The 18919-nt window shown below is 39.9% G+C and overlaps 1 protein-coding gene across 3 annotated transcripts in view; it reads left to right on the top strand.

The window, feature by feature from the left end:
* The window catches only part of RARS2 (arginyl-tRNA synthetase 2, mitochondrial), a 67402-nt gene that overhangs the window by 33236 nt on the left and 15247 nt on the right, over positions 1-18919 (top strand). For all 3 annotated transcript variants that reach the window (XM_043890540.1, XM_043890542.1, XM_043890541.1), the window contains exons 6-9: positions 3816-3871; positions 6419-6502; positions 9160-9236; positions 18291-18449. In XM_043890540.1, the coding sequence (XP_043746475.1) occupies positions 3816-3871; positions 6419-6502; positions 9160-9236; positions 18291-18449 (376 nt within the window). The remainder of the gene's footprint in view (positions 1-3815; positions 3872-6418; positions 6503-9159; positions 9237-18290; positions 18450-18919) is intronic.

Below are 18919 nucleotides of genomic sequence, written 5' to 3' on the forward strand. Positions count from 1 at the left end.
GCATAAAACAGAAGCAGTGTTGTAACAGGTTCAGTGAAGAGTTTTTAAATGGTCCACATCAAAAGAAATCTTTGAAAAGTAGAAACTTGGCCCTTAAATTGAGATGATGATGGTGATGCTAGGTCAAGGAGCGTGCCCAGAGTCACAGAGCTAACTCTGAATCCTGTATGTTTAACCTTTACTGCCTCCGTGGTACAGTGACATATGGTTAGCTTCCCCATATTTTGTCAGACCCAGGAGGAGTGTGATAAAGTGCCAGGGTAGGTGGCTGTCTGCCCTGGACTCTGGTTGTCCCCGGTGGGCAGAGTAAGACCTGAAGCGTCAGCAGCGGTCGCCTCTCTCCTGAGCCAGCCCTTCCTCTTGTGTTCAGATCTAATCTTCAGGAGCACAGTCAGCAGCGGCAGCCGTTCTTCTCTTGTACCAACACGTGTTTCCCCACCCGCTGCTGTTCCTCCATGTGAAGTGTACCCACAAAACAAATTGACCTCTGGGAAGATGGGAGTCCAGGAGATCAGGGTACCAGTTTTCACTTAGTAACTGATTCAGTCGTCTAGAATGGAACAGTTTATTTCTCTAGTCTCTTATGTGTGGAAAATAAGAGTAATAATATCTCTTTTCTTACAAGATTGAGGAAATTACATGAAGTAATACTTCAGAGTTCCAGTAAAGCATCCAAGTTGTAATCCATAGTAGTTACTTTGGTTGCCAAAGGAATTGAATTTGTATTTTCCATCTCATTGTATTCCCTTCTGAGTAGGAATGTGGTGCCAGAGAATGTCAAATTGATATTTCAAGGGAGGTTTTTTGAAGCTCTAGACAGATTTTTCTTTTAATTCTAAAGAAAAAGTATCAAAGTTCTAGCCAACAGGCACATTAAAAGATGTTCAACACTGCTAATCATCAGAGAAATACAAATCAAAACCACAATGAGATATCACCTCACACCTATCAGAATGGGTATCATCAGAAAGGTCACAAATAACAAATGTTGGCAAAGATGTGAGAAAAGGGAACCCTGGTGCACTGTTGGAGAGAATGGAAATTGGTAAAGCCACTGTGGAAAACAGTATGGAGGTTTTTCAAAAAACTAAAAATAAAACTACCATATGATCCAGCAATATCTCTCCTGGGTATATATCTGAAGGAAAAAAAACACTAAAAAGACTCATGCACCCCAGCATTCACAGCAGCATTATTTACACTAGCCAAGATATGGAAATAATCTATGTGTCCATGAACAGATGGATGGGTAAAGATGAGGTTTGTGTGGAATACCACTCAGCCATAACAAAGAATGAAAATTACCATTTGCAACAGCAGAGATGGACTTGGAGGGCATTGTACTAAATGAAATAAGTCAGAGGAAGACAAATGCTCATGTTATTATTTATAGGTGGAATATAAAAATTAAGCTAACGAAACAACAGAAAAGAAACAAGCACAGACAGAGAGCACAGACTTGGGGTTCCCAGGGGGAGGGGCGAGGCGGGGCGGGGCAAGACCTGCAGACTGCCGCGTCTGAACGAGCTGCACGGATGGACCGTGCCGCACGGGGCAGCATCTTACAGCAACTTTAAATGGAGCTTTTTCTTTAGAGGTTGCGATTCACCGTTGTGCACCTGAAACATAGAATGTAAACCAACTGTACTTTTTTGCATTTTTAAAAATGCAAAAGCTATGCAAAAACTGTATTATTAGCTAGTATTTTTATTAGAGAACAACCTTAGTTTTTAACAATTCAAAGAGGACAAAGGCTGTGCAGTGAGAAGGCAGTGTCCCCCCTGCCCCAGAGCCTCCTGTTTCCTTACTCAGACAGTCGGCGATGTCAGTTTCCTGCTTACCCGCCTAGAGATCATACACCTTTAGACAATGTATCTTACATTCCTTTAATATCAGCACATCCATGGCCAGCTTATTTTTAGTTTTTTATAGTTTTCCCTTTAAATCAGCTATATTGAGGTATAATTATACAGTACAGTGCAAATCATTGTATTTCAACATGCAGTTTAATGAGTTTTATCAAAGATGCCAGGTCACATAACCACCACTACCGGTTATGATACCACAATTTCTGTCTTTTTTTTTTTTTTTTTTTTAACCTTCGTCTGTATTACTCCCTTTTATTCTGCTTACTTGGGATTTAGTTTGAGCCTCCCTTTCTAGTTTCTTAAAGGAGAGTCTTCAATTATTGATTTGAAACCTTTCTTCTGTTCTGATATAAACATTGTCACAGTATAGATTGGTCTGCTTTAGCTACACCTCAGGAATTTGCTAGTAAGGAGGCAGTCCTGAGGGTCACCCTGTTGGCTGACCTTCTCCTGGGGATCACAGTCCTTCACCGTCCTGTTTAATGTCATGAAACCAGTGTTCCATAGATCTTTCTAGTTTTCTAGTTGTTTAAGGCAGAAGGGTAATTAAGCCTAAGCCTTGTTCTTCTCTCTTCTTCTCTTGACTAGAAGCAGGAGATTACTTATTTTTTAATCCCATAGAAGAACATTTGCTTTCTTTCTAAATAACGATTACACGAATTTCCTTATAGTTTCATAATTTCACAATTGTATACAGATATCTGTCAGATCAAGGTTTTAAACTGTAATACCTTTAAAAAGGTAAATAACAAGGCTTTGGAGACAGACCACAAGTAAGCTCTTGTTTTTACCACTTTTAACTAGCTGTGTCCTAGTTAATATCTTTTTTTAATATTGAAAACTTAGGAAATTTTCAAACATACACAAGAGAGAAAATGTATATTAAGCTCCATATGCTCATCATCTATGTTCAAGAGTCCTCAAGATATTGCCAAATGTACTTCATTATCTTTTTTCCTTTTTGTGTCTCAATTTTCTCGTCAAAAATAAGAGATGAGAGTACCTCACACCACAGTTCTTCTGACTGTTGAGTCAGTGCCTGTAACGTGCGTCAGGCTGCCTGTCGGGGAGTGAAGGTGTTTTAGAAGCATTAGGTGTCGATAAATCTTAATTGCAACTTCTCAAACACCAAGAGTAACAAATGTGTTGCTTGAGAATTTGGAATGGTAAATTCTATTTCTGGTTATCCTGGGAAGCTTTCCACATAAATATTTTTATATTTTTGTTTTAATTTCTGATACAGTAAATATTGATAGATACTACTCATATAAACAAAATTCCTTTGGGGTCCACAATAATTTTTAGACATTAAAGAATTGAGAACCAGCGCACTAAATTTAATTTCTAATAACGTACCTTGTTTGTGTCAAAACAATCTCTCTGAATTTCTTCCTCTTTTTACCAGGCCTCTGCTGTATCCGCTTGCTAAGTGTGCTGCTTCTGTGTATGTTACGTGACTCCTTCTTGAGACACAGGATCAATTTCCTAAGGATGGTTCTTTCTGAGATCTAATTTATCTTTGCTCTAAATGTCTAATTTTTAAAAATTATTTATTTTTGGTTGCGCTGGGTCTTCATTGCTGCGCACGGGCTCTATCTAGTTTTGGCGAGCAGGGGCTACTCTTCATTGCAGTATCTTCTCCTGTTACGGACCACAGGCTCTATGCGCATGGGCTTCAGTAGTTGTGGTACATAAGCTTAGTTGCTCCTTGGCGTGTGAAATCTTCCCGGCCTAGGGATCAAACCTGTGTCTCCTTCACTGGCAGGCAGATTCTTATCCACTGTACCAGCAGGGAAGTCCTCTAAATGTCTAAATTTTTAACTGTCTTTGTCCAAAATTACCAAAGGCTTTTGTCTACAATTATATTAAACTATAGCTATGACCTAATTCATTTTAGAATTCTTGTTTGTAGAACAGAAAAAAATAACTTTTACAATTATCTTGCAGTTCACCTAATGTTGCCAAAAAATTTCACGTTGGACATTTGCGTTCTACCATCATAGGTAAGTGCTGTTAGTTTCACATAAAGTACTGAACATGACTTTTGGAGCAGCATTTGGTAATTACAGTCTTATGGTTTAATGCTTAAGTAGCAAAAGGACAAAGAAACAAAAAAAATGAAGTTTATATGAGCTTAATGCTAGTTAAATATGACCCCAAAATGAAAAAAATTGGTTTAAAAATGACAAAAAGAAATTTGTTTCAAAACCAAAAGATTGACTCAGAAACCAGGTATGTATATTTTGATTTTAACTTGTTAAAAGTATGTATGCATATTAAGAAGAACTGAAAGATGCATAAATGAAAACAGTTATATGGGGTTGATAGTCATCCTCCCAATTTTTTTTGTTCATATATTTTGTTTTAAAAAATAAACATTCTGAGTCATATGAGTACTAACTGGAGTTTTCAAGACTGAAAATTGAAACAGGACTCTCCTAACAAAGATTACTGTAATACTTCTTGGTTGTAATGGTTGAGTGTACAGCAGACTTATGATTTCTATTAAAACTTGACATTATATAGTAGCCCATCTTAAAACTGCAGTTACAATTGTGTAATATTAGAATTGGAAGGGACTTTAGAGTTTATCTCATGTAATCTGTCTTCCAGTATAGAAATCTGTCTTTTGCATACTTAAAAGAAAGTGATTTAATCTATACTGGAATACTTTAAAGATTTGGAGAATGTCCATATTTGTGGAATAGGTTATATTGCACTATAGTCAGCTCTCGTTGTTACAAAGTTCTCCAGCAGCATTATAAGAGAGGAAATGACAGGACTTGACAAAAAAGAATATAAGAAATAATACTGTATAAGAAAAGCTATGTAAGTCAAAAGCATGGGAGTAATTGATGGGTAAAGCATGATAAACTTGTTTGACAGTTGTTAAGGGACATGCTTGAACCAGGAAGAGATAATATTTATTGAAACTTACCATGTTAAGTGTTTCCATGTGTTATCTGAACTAGTTTCACAGTAGCCCTGATTAGTAAGTCCTGTTGGTTATAGATGAGGAAACTCAGACACCAAAAGTAACTCCCCAAACCAGAAAGCTAGTAAAGTATAGCAGCAAGGATTTGAAATTAGGCGGCCTAATTCCGAAAGCCTAGGTTCAGGCATTTAGTTGGATTTATAAGCCAATAGGTGTTTCCCTGGTGGCTCAGCTGGTAAAGAATCTGCCTGCTCTGCAGGAGACCCCAGTGTTCATGGGCTTCCCTGGTGGGTCAGATGGTAAAGAATCTGTCTGCAATGCTGGAGACCTGGGTTGGGAAGATCCCCTGGAGGAGGGCATGGCAACCTACTCCAGTATTCTTGCTTGGAGAATCCCCATGGACAGAGGAGCCTGGCGGGCTACGGTCTATGGTGTTGCAAAGAGTTGGACTCGATTAAATGACTAAGCACACGCGAGATAATAAGGTACTAAAAAAACGAGGGATACAGTCTCAGTGCCAGCTGCGAAAGGTGAATTCTGTTGCTGGGACTGTGTCATTTGGGGAAGTCTAGAAGTAGGGAAACTGGAGAAGTAGCTACTGTAACTTGTCAGCTAGGCCTATTGGTTATTTGCAGAAAACTAGATCTCTAGTAAAAGCAGGAGGGAATTTACAATGGGATATTGAATAGCTTGCAGAGTTGTTGGGAGTGCTAAAGACTCTTTGGATTAAGCTTACATAGATGATGCCCAAAACTACCACAGAACTTCATCATCAAGGGAGCTTCTGCCTTTTCTTCGATTACTACCGCTGCCAGAGTCAGGAACCTACCATTATTCCTGGTTTATTGTACCTTCGAGAATTCAGAGAAGCAAAAGAGGTCACCCCATCCTGTCTTTCACCTCCCTTGGAAGTTGAGTGACAGGACACTAGGACCTCCAGAAGTGACGTCACTAAGAGTCAGAGCCTGCACCACTGTGCTTTTCAGAAAAGTAAAGGGAGCTCGCTGCTCACCGTCTCGGTCACAAAGGGAGTGGGCCTGCTTGCCCGTGACTTCTGGAACCCTCACTGCGGGAGGCTCCGGGGTCTGTGACTGTCAGCTTCCCAGCCTCTGCAGTATGTGCAGAACGGAGTAGGTGTCAGAGGTCAAGCCCGCATCAGCAGGAAGAAGGGTAGAGGCCTTGGAGTCCTGTGTGCCGTTATTTGGGGAGCAGCGTGAGAGGTTGGACTTCATAATTGAAAGGAGGTGGAGTGAGCTACTTAACAAAAATCCATATGGCTGAGTTCTTTAGGGAACACCCAAACTATATATTCTTTGTTAATTACTGAGACTGTTATTTGCTGTCCTTGGAATTGACTTGGAATCACCATTACTCTGTGTATTTATAATCTCCATTAATGTTGATGAAAATTGTGAGATTTAGAATAATTACATCCTCCAAAATAATTTTTACTCCTTTTCCATATTATAGATGAAAACACAATAATGAATGTTTTTGTTTTTAAAAAAAAGTTAGTAAATTTTGTCAAGAGAGTTTTCTGTTATGCTTTGATATTAGATGGTTCTTATGCCAAAACATATAAGAATGAGAAATTATGTATTTTATTGATTACTAGGAAATTTTATAGCAAATCTCAAAGAAGCTTTAGGACATCAAGTAACAAGAATAAATTATCTTGGAGATTGGGGCATGCAGTTTGGTAAGTAAGTAAGTTCAAGGTTTTATTTTTCACATCATTGTTAAGTTTAATTTGTTTTAATATCACGTTACTTGATCATCTGGGCAAAATATGGGCCAACTCCCATTGGATGAAGTAGTGCTTCCTACCTTTTTTTTTTTCCTGATGGCTCTTTTCCATAAATCTTGTATTTTACTTATTAGAATAATTCTCATCATACAGGTAAGTTTTGGGGAAAGGAAACTTCATATATACAGAAAAAGCCCTGAAAAATATAGACTTTTGTGGTTTTATTAAAGTAGCTTACATGCATTAGTTAAATGTAGATGTAAGTATTAGGGGAAAAGTAAGACTAGGTATACACCCTTCTCAACAGCCTCCCTGGGTCAACCTATAGGAAATGGGATTTGTCATACCCTGAGCCAGTGGCCTAGAGGAAAAACAAACTGGGATATTTTGGCTTCCCCTTAAATTATACAAGTCATGGGGTGGGCGATTGGTCAGAATGAAAAGAGAGGAAGAAAAGAGTGAGGCCCAAACAGTTGAATGCCACAGATTGTCTCTAATGTCATGAGTTTACTGAGATCTCTTCCCAGCTCATATACTGCAGTAATGAAGGTGTGGGATGACAAGATAATGAAGCTGATGTGGTAGGGAAGGACTAGGAGCATGTAAAATGCAAAGTCCTCATTACAATCTCTGGCAGCTTCCATGTGCATTGTAAGATCCAGCCCCTGTGTCAGCTCGGAAAAGCATTCTCTGACACCCGGCACGCCCTTGTCCACCTTCTCACGTCACCGAGTTCCTAGCGTCCAGCTCTACCCAGATGGGCTTTTCTGTGACTGTGTTCTTTTGTATGCTGCTCTCCCCTGCCAGGTGAGATGTTCCATGAAAGCGTGGGCTATGTCTTAGTTATTCTTGTATCCATCGTGCTTGGCACATAATAGGCACTCAGAATGATGAAAGAATCTGTTTGGGGAAGTCTTTCACAGTCTATTCCAAAAGAAAGGCTTGGTAACGTTTTCAGTACTAAATACCATGTTTCATGTCTACTGAAATGAAATCAGAGTTTCTGAAAGATAAATTTATCATGATCTCTTATGAACGTTATCCTCTCAGTTAATAAAAATCTTCTTTAGACACTAAAAAGGATAGAACTTGAACCTAACAGTGCCCTTACTATTCATTGTGGAGGAACAGAAAACATGCCTCGCATTTAAAAAACCCACCTGCAGCTCACAGTGGACACTCAGAGTTTGGGGCTCTAAGCCCAACAGTCAGATTTAATAGATGGCATCCACTTTATATGAGTTTTTCTGATTCAGGCAGTTCACAGCCCTTAGCAGATATGTGATTATGATATTCATTAAATTTTAGCTACAGGGTTTTAGTGTAGTGGTTTTTCTGTAAAGGACTACTATGGTTAATGATCTGTCGACATTTCCATCAAACCATCATTGTTAAAGAGTTAATTTTGGCTGTTCACCTATCCCATATTAAAAGTCGGCTGACAGTTCTTAAGTACAGAATTAGTTTTTGGAAATGTATTAGCTTGAATGTCAAATGGAATTGGCCTTTACTTTTCCTATCTCTATTTTTTAAAATGCTTTGGGTGTCTTTTTACACCCAACTTTCAGGACCCTGAATCATGATCACATTTGCTTTTGCTTAAAAGTGAATAGTGCTGGTACTTACTTTAGTCATCCTTCTAGTTCCTGTCGAAGCTCCAGAGATTACCCACCCTGTGTTTGGTAACAGTCCGCTCTCTGCTGAGCCTGTATAGAAGGATGCACATCAGCGAGGCCCAGCAGCAACAGCTTCTTTAGATCCGAGGCTAGATACTGACATGGAAACACATTCATTTTTCTAAATTGTACTGCCTATAATTACTCTTGGCCCAGGCTACATGTATCCTTCAAATCCAAAGTTGTGGTCACCTTTTAGCAAAATACCTTAAGAATATAAATATTCACAGTCTGCACTGAGAATTTCCATTGTCATTTTCAAACCTCAACTATTATTTTTTGAAAAGTTCGAATTGATACCATCTCTAAATTTTGAACTTAGAAAAGACTAAAAAAACCAAAAACTTAAACAAAACAATGGCAAGTGAAAGACAAATACATAGCCAGATAAAAGCATTCTGTCACCTTGAATGAGATGAGAAGAGTAATCAGAGTCTTACTTTCAGTTATTTGAGAACTAGTCATTGCAACACTAATCTGATTCCTGTCTATTTTCACATCTACAAATTTTAAGAGGCATCATCTGAACTCACTTCCCGTCACTGTCTTTTCACAGGTTTTGAGCATCTACTGTGTCCAGGGCCTGGTAGCACGATGTCCCTCTGCAGAGTAGTTGCTCAGTAAATGCTTGGTTTACTGATATCTTGTAGGGAGGGAGGTGCTGGGCACTGTTAGCACAAAGATAAATTAGTCCCAGACTCTGCCTTTGAGCTCATAGTCTTTTGGTTTCTGTGGAATTAATTTCAGTGAGCCCTTCTATATATATTGAATTTGTGATTCAATATACTGAATTTGACTTGTGTCAGTTTATGGGGTAGTAGGACATGATAGTGTGTGTTTTGCAATATCCTTAGGATGCATACCTGTTCGCTGCCATGACTGTTCTCTACTGTTCCATTTTTTAATTTTCTCATTTTTGGATTATTGCGGCAGGTCTTCTGGGAGCTGGCTTCCAGCTGTTTGGCTATGAAGAAAAACTCCAGTCCAGCCCTTTGCAGCATCTCTTTGAAGTAAGTTGGCGAAAAAAAAATTAGAAAATGCTTCATCTTTTTTCAGAGTACAGTGCAGCTTGGTAACACATTTTTACTCCTAAGGGACTTTAAAAAACAACAACAACAAAACTGTTCCTTAAAACAAGGACCCAAAATTATTGAAAATGTTGCTTATATTTTACTAAGGACTTACTTTAATTTTCTTATCCAAATATTTCTTTTATTACTATTTTAGTTGATTTGGGACAGTGTTTATTCAGGTGTAGAATCTCGGCATAAGCACACAGAATATCAATCAGATTCAGCAGAGAATCCTGTTGGCCTTTTACTTGTTATGTACTGCAGCCTTCTTCTCTCTGATAACTGTAACTCATTTAGACTTGAGGAAACATGAGATACACGTCTTTGCTCTTGTTCTCTTGTAGAGGGGAGGCATGTGTATTTCTCCAGGTCGTGCGTCCTTTCTCGTTTGTCTTTCAGCTCCTTTTCCTGGCTTTTGCCCAATGTGCACGTCTTTCTATTCTACCTCATTTACTCCCTCGGACACTCTGCTTTTCTGTCCTCAGTTCTTCTGGAGCTCATGAATAAAGCTCTTCCTGTCCAATTAATCTCCAGGAACGTGTTTCCTCTTCATTGTCCCAGTTGTTCTCTCTGGGCCTGACAAGGAGCACAGATCCTACCAGCCACTCTGGTGACATAAGAGGGATCAGACGAAGGTTGTGTGTGAGGAAGAGTGCTTGCCCAGCAACACTCTGCCCCTCTAGCCGGAGCCACAGAGAGCGCGTCGTTTTCATTTTTGTTATATTATTTAGTAGTTAAATTTAACAAAACACATCTGATTCTTAAAGATCTTTAACGTTTGTGATTTCCTCCTGCGCTTGTACCTTCACTTGCATTTTAAATGCCCGTGTTTTGATTTATGAAAGTGCAAGTGTTAGTCACTCAGTCATGTCCCACTCTTTGCGAACCCATGGACTGCTCTGTCCATGGAATTCTCCAGGTGAGAATACTGAATGGGCTGCCATTCCCTTCTCCAGCGGGTCTTCCCGACCTAGAGGTTGAACCCAAGTCTCCTGCATGGCAGGAAGATATTTTACCAACTGAGCCATTTGATTTATACTGTTAACCAAAAGATCCCCCCTTTCCCACTGAGAGTTTTATGGATAGTTAAGAGTTTAAAAATGAGTAAGTCTTTATGGCTGTCAATAAAGTATGCTGCCTTAGTGCCTGGCATTTTACTGTATTATTTTCTAAAACTATGAATAATCATGAGTATTTTTACCATGAGCTTAGTGAACCTTTCATCAGATCCAGGCCCCAGAGACAAACCCACAGTGCAGAAGATGCAAGAAACCACTTGAAGATCTTGTGTTGTTCAAAGAACATTCTTTAAGAATTTAGAGTACATTTTGACATATGAGAGTTACTCCTTGCATTTTCTCCCACCCAATCTCAGAAGTTTTTAATTTAATCCTGATAGTAATAAATATTTTTAGCCCATAATGTTTTAAATATTGTAGTAAAATTTGTTCTTAAACTCTCTGGCAACCTAAACATACATTTTATTCTATGCAGTTTAATACAATTTCCTGCCTCTTGAGACTCATAAGAAGAGGGTTTTCAGATGTCTGTATTAGAGATTGTTGATTGACAGACACACGTAAGGAACAGACGAAGGGGGTACTTTAATGAATAACAAAAAGCTCAAGGCACAGTGGTATTGCTTTCATTAAGTGCTCTTTTGCCTAATAGCTTCACGGTGGTGGTGTTTTAGTTGCTATGTCATGTCTGACTCTTATGTGACCCCATGGCCTCTCACCTGCCAAACTGCTCTGCCCGTGGGGTTTTCTAGGCAAGATTACTGGAGTGGGTTGTCTTTTCCTTCTCCAGGGGATCTTTCCAACCCAAGGATCGGATCGAACTGTGTCTCCTGCTTGGCAGGTGATTCTTTACCACTGAACTACCTGGGAAGCCCTAACAGCCTCTTAGAGGAGCAGTATTTGTAGACAAAAGAGCGATAGTCAAACACACCCACCTTGCTGTTTGTGATGGAAGACAGCAATCCATTAGAGCACTTACCTGCTTTCTTCCTCCTTTCCTTGCTGAATGGAGGGAGATGCAGAGCCTAGTATGGCAGACTCTAGGTTATCTTATCTTTGCTCTGTTTTTGCAGACCCAGTTTTCTTTTAAAATTATAGTTGTCACTGTAGGTTACTTCCAGCAACAGCTTTTAATATAAATGAGAAAGTTTGTCCCTTTTTGAGTGGTAAGCAAATGTTAATGATTTTGTCCTGTTTCTAAACAGAAAACCTGAACCTTGGTCAAACCCATTTTTTTTTCCTTCTCAAGTTACAGATGGAGCTCTTTTAGAGAAAGGAACTGGCTTCTTGGTCTTTTATCTGCAGCCTCAGACACCATGCCTTACAGTAAATGCTTGAATGAATTTGCCTCTTCTGTTTAAGTTATGGCATAAAGAAACCTTTTGTAAAGCTCCAAGGAAGGGCTAACTATCACAGGATACACTATTTAGCATTTGTCGCAAATCTAACTTATTTTGCAGTTTGCTGGTGAAGCACCCGAGTGCCAAGCCCAGGAGTCCAGCACGGGCAGCTTTGCTCCAGAGCGTTCCGCGTGCTGCGCGGCCTCACCCCACCACGGGCCCTGCAGAGTGCCTTTCTGGGCCAGTCCTCCCCACTGGCTGTGATTATTCACGAAGTATTTCCCTTTCTTTCAAAGTTAAACTGCCGCACCCCAGGCACCATTAGTAGTCCAGCTTTCACACTTTGAGTCTTCTGGCGCATTTGTTTTGAATTTGGCTGTGGCCATCCAGGAGCAGATTTCGTGGCCTGGGTGCCTCTAATCTGCACCTTGACCAGTATCCCCGCAGTTTCAGTTTCTTAGCCAGGTTAGAAATCATTTCATAGTTTCAGCATTTGTTTTCTGTGATGAGAATACTTAATCCAGTCCTTGCTCTGCCCCATTCCCAGGCTTGTGCTTTGCTCTGTTTAAAATGTTGTTCTCTGCGCCGGTAGTCATTCTCTGACCGGGACATCTGGCCATGCTGTGCATTGACCTAGGACTTTTTTTAACCAACATTTGAAACCTTTCCTTTTCATTTGTTCTACTAATTTTTCACAAAACAGAGAAGTGGCTTTTAATAGTTCCTCCCCTCCCCCAAATTGGCTGATGAGTTAAGTAATATATTTGCTGTTTAAAATTCGCACTATTGATTCAAAGAAAACATTGGTAGTAAGTTTTGCAATAGTTTTCAAAAAGCCTTCCCACTAACATAAAAGAAATAGTTCCTACAATGTTAATAATGTTAAATGTAAATCATAGACATATGGGGGTCATCATTTACTCAGTTTTAATGATTTTTTAAAGTCATTTCTCAGAGTTCCCCCTAGATTTAAGTTACTTGAATGGACCTTTGTAAAAGCTAACTCTGTACCTTTAAGAACATAGAACCCAGTCACTTTTTTCTGTTTTCGCTTTTTTGGTTTGGTGGCTTTTTTGTTTGTTTGTGTTTCGCTACAGAAGGTTTTAGAGCTTCACTCATTGACGTTGCATATTAATTGTATTTTGAGAACTATAGAGATTCCTCTGAAATATAAGCAGCCTCTCATAAGAGGTAAATATGCCAATACAGTGTGCATTAGCCTTGTATGCTATCACTGGCTTTTTTTTTTTCCCCCTTTGGTCCTGCCTCACAGTTTGTGGGATCTTAGTTCCCTGATCAGGGAGCAAAGCTGGGCGCCAACCAGGAGAGCGCCGAGTGCTCGCGCTGGACGCCAGGGACGCCCCCGAGCAGTGGCGCGTACAGGGCAGAGTGGTCCCTAAAGGATTTCATTGTGTTCACTCTGCCCCTTTTGTAAAGGATGTGAGGTAATCACAGTGATGGGCATTTAACAGAAAAGACATAGAAAGTTGGAGATAACGTATTACTAGGTAATGTATATGTAACAGATTTTACCCTGAGTTTCCCGATATCAGTAGCAAAATAATAAAAAGAAGATAGGGCAGGACCAAAGCACCAATTTAATAAATGATAATGTTTACTTGCTCCCATTTTTTAAAATCAAGACCATGGTTTTTTTTCTTTCTAACTTTAGAGTCTCAAAACAATTTCTCAAAGTAAATCAATGCTAAATCAATTCTAGACATATATAAGATTATATATGCAGTTAATAGTTCATATTGTTTAAAGAATTGAATTCAAACGTAATCTGTTGGTTTAATCCACATTACTTTTTTTCAGGGAAAATGATTGTTGTGATTGAGATGGATTTTACTTGTTATAACATCTACAAGAAGTAGCTTTTAAATTATAAACCTGAGTCTGAACCCAACCATCACTTTTGAGAGTGGTGGGAGCCAGCAAGTGAGGGATTCCCCACCTCCCAGGTCACACAGAGGCTCTTGTGTTCATCCCGAGGGAGCTCTCGGGACCTCCTCTTGGCTTCCGTCCACACTACTCTTGACCAACAGGCCCGAGATCCGAGCCTCCGTGATGCCCTGGAGGCGCCCAGCTCTGCTTGTGTGACAGACTGCCCCGGGAGGTCCTGCTGGGTCTGAGGTCCGCAGGCTGAGACCAGCCTCCAGGAGCGGGGACCCTGTGAGCGCCTGCCCAGCCTGTGCTGCCCCGGGGAGTCTTTCCCGCAGGCCCTTCTCGCTCTCCGCAGTTCTGCCCTCTCTCCTGGCAGCTCCTCTGCATCACCATTGCTCAGGACTTGTCTTCCCCAAGGCCACATGCTTTCTCCCTCACCCTCTTCCCCTCGGACAGCCCTATAGCGTCCCATCGTTCTCTGGGTGTCCTTAGAACAGGAATGGAAACACCGAGCAAGGCCAGACTACATGGTGAGAGCTCAGTCATCATCTCACCCCCTGAAATGTGGGAAGAACAGGTTTTTCAGCAGAGAACAGTATTTATTAGGCATGTGCATGGCGATCCACAGCAAGGCAGTTAACTGTCACCCTTTGATAGAGGTGTTAAGATATCATGAATGTAATTATATATACACAGAGAATAAAATCAGAAATTCCAAACATTAAAAGAAGATAAAGGGATGGTAAAATGCTGTTTATATGCTGCTGGCTGCTGCTAAGTCACTTCAGTCGTGTCCGACTCTGTGTGACCCCACAGACGGCAGCCCATCAGGCTCCTCTGTCCCTGGGATTCTCCAGGCAAGAACACTGGGGTGGGTTGCCATTTCCTTCTCCAATGCATGCATGCATGCATGCAAAGTCGCTTCAGTCCTGTCTGACTGTGCGACCCCATGGACAGCAGCCCACCAGGCTCCTCTGTCCACAGGATTCTCTAGGCAAGAATACTGGAGTGGGTTGCCATCTCCTTCTCCAGTTATATGCTGCTAATGATGCTCTAATGAGGAGAAGTTTGGTCATTAATACATTAGTTATATCCAACAATTTCTTTTTTTACCTAGGAAGTTTTGACTTTATTAACTGATATATTAAATTATAGTAACATGAATTTGAATTTCTTTGATATTTTATTTAATATTAGGAATTGGTCTCAACCAGAGAAATTTCTGATCAATACATGAAACATTAAAAAAGCTTGTTTGAATTATAGTCAGGAATTTGTGACATGTTATTTTCTAAAATATGAGATCAAAATTAAATTCATTTTAAGATAGAGGACAAACAGATAATGAGATAAAAGAATCTTTAGTGTCAAAGTTACGCTCACCATCCTTAGCAGTTACTTTCAGTTTTAAAAACAAGAATAAGCAGGGGCGGGGTTAGAGCCCTGCATCAAGGAGTTCAGGTGGGCATATGCGGCTCCTGTATTCTAGAATCAAGCTTAAGGACTGAGCGGGGAGTGAGAGCATTATCTGCTACTTAATTCTTCACACTTATTTCTTTCATTTGGGCAGATCATCCCAAGAGCTGATTATAATTAGTCAATTAAATTAGAAATAAAATGTCATGCTTTTTGGCAGTCCCAGCATTTAGAAATAGAAGGAATGATTAAGACTCCTTTCAGGAAGTCTCAGACATTTATTTTATTCTCTTAGCTGGCTTTTGCATTCTAGTAACCTAAGAGAAAAATCGCCTCTCCATCCTCAAAAACACTTTTATTCAGCCACACTGTTACATATCAAATGCAAATTTACAATTTCCTTTTTATTCCCTTTGAGTCTGGATCTAACCTCAGAAGGGGGCTGTCTTCAGAATACATACCTTCTGAGGGTAGTGGATTCAGAGTAACTGTAAATTGAAAAGTGTAATTTCAGAAATGCATTGTATAACATTTACTTTGAAGGAAAAAGTATTTCTTTTCTAACATGCTGATGACTGTTAATAGTTTCATATAGCACATTTACAGGCAGGTTGTTGGGTGCTAACTAAGGCTCTTCTATTGTTCTGTTTGTAGTGTCAGTTGATTCTCAGTAATGTTAGGTTTGTCCCTACAAGTTGCTGAAATGCCAGGGTTGTCTTCATGAATTAGGAATGGCTTTTTGTTTTAGTTATTTCTATTTTAAATTTTAAGAAAGGAAGAAAAAGATTCTGGTGATGTTTTTCCTAAAATATTCTTATCAGTATTTTGGGTGTATATTAGATTTTTAAATGTTTGACTGTTTGAGTTTAGGATCCTAGATTTTTTTAAAAATCTAATACTTTTCCTCTTCTGAAAATAAGGGTTTTTTTTTTGTATATTTACTTCTAAATATACAAATGTGCATGCACGCACACACACCCCACACACGTGTATGTGAGAGAGAGGTGGAGAGAAGAGGGGCGGAGAGACGGAGGGAGGGTGGAGATACTAATTGTGAATAACAAGCCATTTATAGATATATGTATGCCTTCTGCAGGCTGGGCTATTAAGCAGTTGTCATTGGCTAGATCATTCAAAGGTCAGGAAGTCTGCAGATTACTATTTTGCAGTGAGTCTCTTTTTTCCTATACCTTACCAAAAATCTTCTTTCTCAGTGTTCTAACTGACTTATTCATAGAACCATGTAGAAATTAATTCTTTATGATAGGTATCAGATCTCCCAAAACCACCCTCAAGTTAAAGATTCACTAGAAGGATTCACAGCACTCAGCATATGGTTGAACTCACAGCTAAGATCTGTTATAGCAAAAAGATGCCAAACAAAACCAGCAAAGGGAAAGGCCCGTGGGGGCAAGTCCAGAGGAGGTCAGGCGCAAGTCTCCAAGTCCTTTGCTAATAGAGTCACCCAGGACGTATTTAATTCCTCCTGCAACAAATTGTGACAGCCTGTGTGAAATGTTGTCTACCAGGGAAGCTCGTTTGGAGGCTGATTATGTAGCCGCCCTCTGTGTAGCTTGGTACTAAAATTCCAAACTCTTGGAAGAAAAGCAGATGTTTAGCATAAACCATATTGTTCGCACAAGCAGTTTAGAGGCACTGTGACCCAGTCTTGCTGGTTAGATTGGTAGGAGCATTCTCAAAATTCAAGTTCCCCGGATGGCAGCCAAGAGCTAACCTTGCAGACAACACCTTTTAAGGATAGCAGTTTCTAGACCAGGTGTGTTATTAACTCTTTTCAGAGTTGGACACAACTTAAGCGACTAAACAACAGCCTTTATTTGAAAGCACTTATTTCCTCACTTTTGCCATCCCAGTAATTAACTTGAGCCAGCTATGAAAGATGAGACCTTTTTAGCTTGAGGTAAATGTTTAATACCCTGTTCCTGTTGTTAGTAGTATCCAGTGGGTGTAAGCCACATTGTAGTTTAGTCTCTAAGTCATGTTGGGGTCTCTGCGACCCCATGGACTATAACCCGCCAGGTTCCTCTGTCCATGGGATTTCCCAAGCAAGAATACTAGAGCAGGTTGCCTTTCACTTCTCCAGGAAATCTTCCCGACCCAGGAATCAAACCTGCATCTCCTGCATCGGCAGGCGGATTCTTTATCATCGGGCCGCCTGGGAGGCCATGAGCCACATTACGGTTGTCCTAAAGTATTCTCCGCAATGAAACCACTTTTTCTACCTGAGTGCTGCTACCATGATATTTTAAGAGGATGTAAGGGTTTAGAGGTCTCATATTTTTTGGTAGCTTATTTGCCAATTTTTTTTTATATCATGCTACTTTAATAGCTTGCTGGAAAAAGTAAGGCTAGTAAATGTAGTGCTCATGTTTCACCCTGGAAGTGAGTTACAGCTTGTAAGTAAAATCTTTATCGTCCATCATGCATCACTTCAATATTACTTGAGCTATATTGTTGATATTTTTATGTCAGTTATCAACCTTGTATTTTAGAGACTGGAAGATGATTCTGTGAACACAAAATCCTAGCACTGGAAGAGCCCTTAATAAGCCATCCGCCTGCACTCCCATCACTGGCTGGGGCAGAGCTAAGCCAGCCAGGACAGACCGTGCAGAAGCACGCTGAAGTGAATGCTTCCCACGGTTCTCGGGAGCCCAAGTTGGAGTATAATTAAGCTAACTATCCCACAGGTCTTCCTGTATCACATGTTTGGTTTTCGTTTTTTTTTTTTTTTTCCTGGTCTTTGCAGATTTAGAGAAGAGTTTAAAATGTTTTTCATTAAAATAACTGCTAAATCATCCTTTGGCCTTTTGTTTCCCAGATTGAACTAATCTGTTGTCTTCAGCCTTTTCTCAGAGAAGTCGCAGCAATAATAATTTCACATTTTTTTTTAAAGAAGAAATGCTAGCTTAGTCTAAACCAGGCATTCTTGACCTAGCAGTATGTGAACTTGGATCAGAATAAAAAAAATCACACATTATTTTCATTAACCTCAATCAGAAATTTAATGTTTTCCTCTGTTACTATGTCACAGATATTTTTAAATATTTTGAACATTTACATTTCAGTGTGATTACTTCCTGTATTGTATAATCTTGTGTCTTTCACTTTATGCATTTTGAGAAGGGGTCGGTAGGGCTCACTAAGGGTGCATAGCAAAAAAAAGAAGAAGAAAAGGTTACACTCGTGAGAAGGGCGCTTAGTAACCTTTAAATAAATCCTCAGGATTGTTTTGTTTTCTTCTTTTCTGTTTTGAAGATAACAGTGACTAGTAGTGTACTTCATCTAATGTACTATGATGCCTTTAGGTTTATGTACAAGTTAATAAAGAAGCAGCGGATGATAAGAACGTAGCAAAATCAGCACACGAATTCTTCCAGCGACTGGAACTCGGCGACACGCAAGCACTTGCACTCTGGCAGAAATTTCGGGACTTGAGCATCGACGAGTACATGCGGATCTACAAGGTGCCCCGCTCACCTGCTGCCCTGTCGTGTATCAGAGCGCCTAGCTGGCCTCCTGGCGCAAAGGCTGCTTCTGAAGCTCAGATCTCTTGTCTGTCGCTGAGCTGATAGCTGGGGCTCACCTGCTGTCCTTTGGGCTGAAAGTTAGAGCTACGAAATAAATTTAAAGAATGAACTTCACGGGCTGAATGTGAAGTGGGTCCTGATGCTTCGCTTCAGTCTGCCATTTCTTTTCTTCTGTCATCCCTTCACTTTTTCTTAACCATTGTTTCTTCTCTTGCCTCCTTAGGCATATATGTGATGGCTATAAATTTGTTCATCTAAGAACATGTTGGGAATGGGAGAAATAACAGTTAGTAAAAGACATATATAAATTCTTTTCTCATGGACTTTACATTCTAGCATGGACACAGCAAATTAAACAAATTCAAGTCAGTACAGATTAAACAAGAATGTGACAGTGTGTTCAGTGG

This window comes from Cervus elaphus, chromosome 28, assembly GCF_910594005.1.
Source record: "Cervus elaphus chromosome 28, mCerEla1.1, whole genome shotgun sequence".
Taxonomy (NCBI): Eukaryota; Metazoa; Chordata; class Mammalia; order Artiodactyla; family Cervidae; genus Cervus; species Cervus elaphus.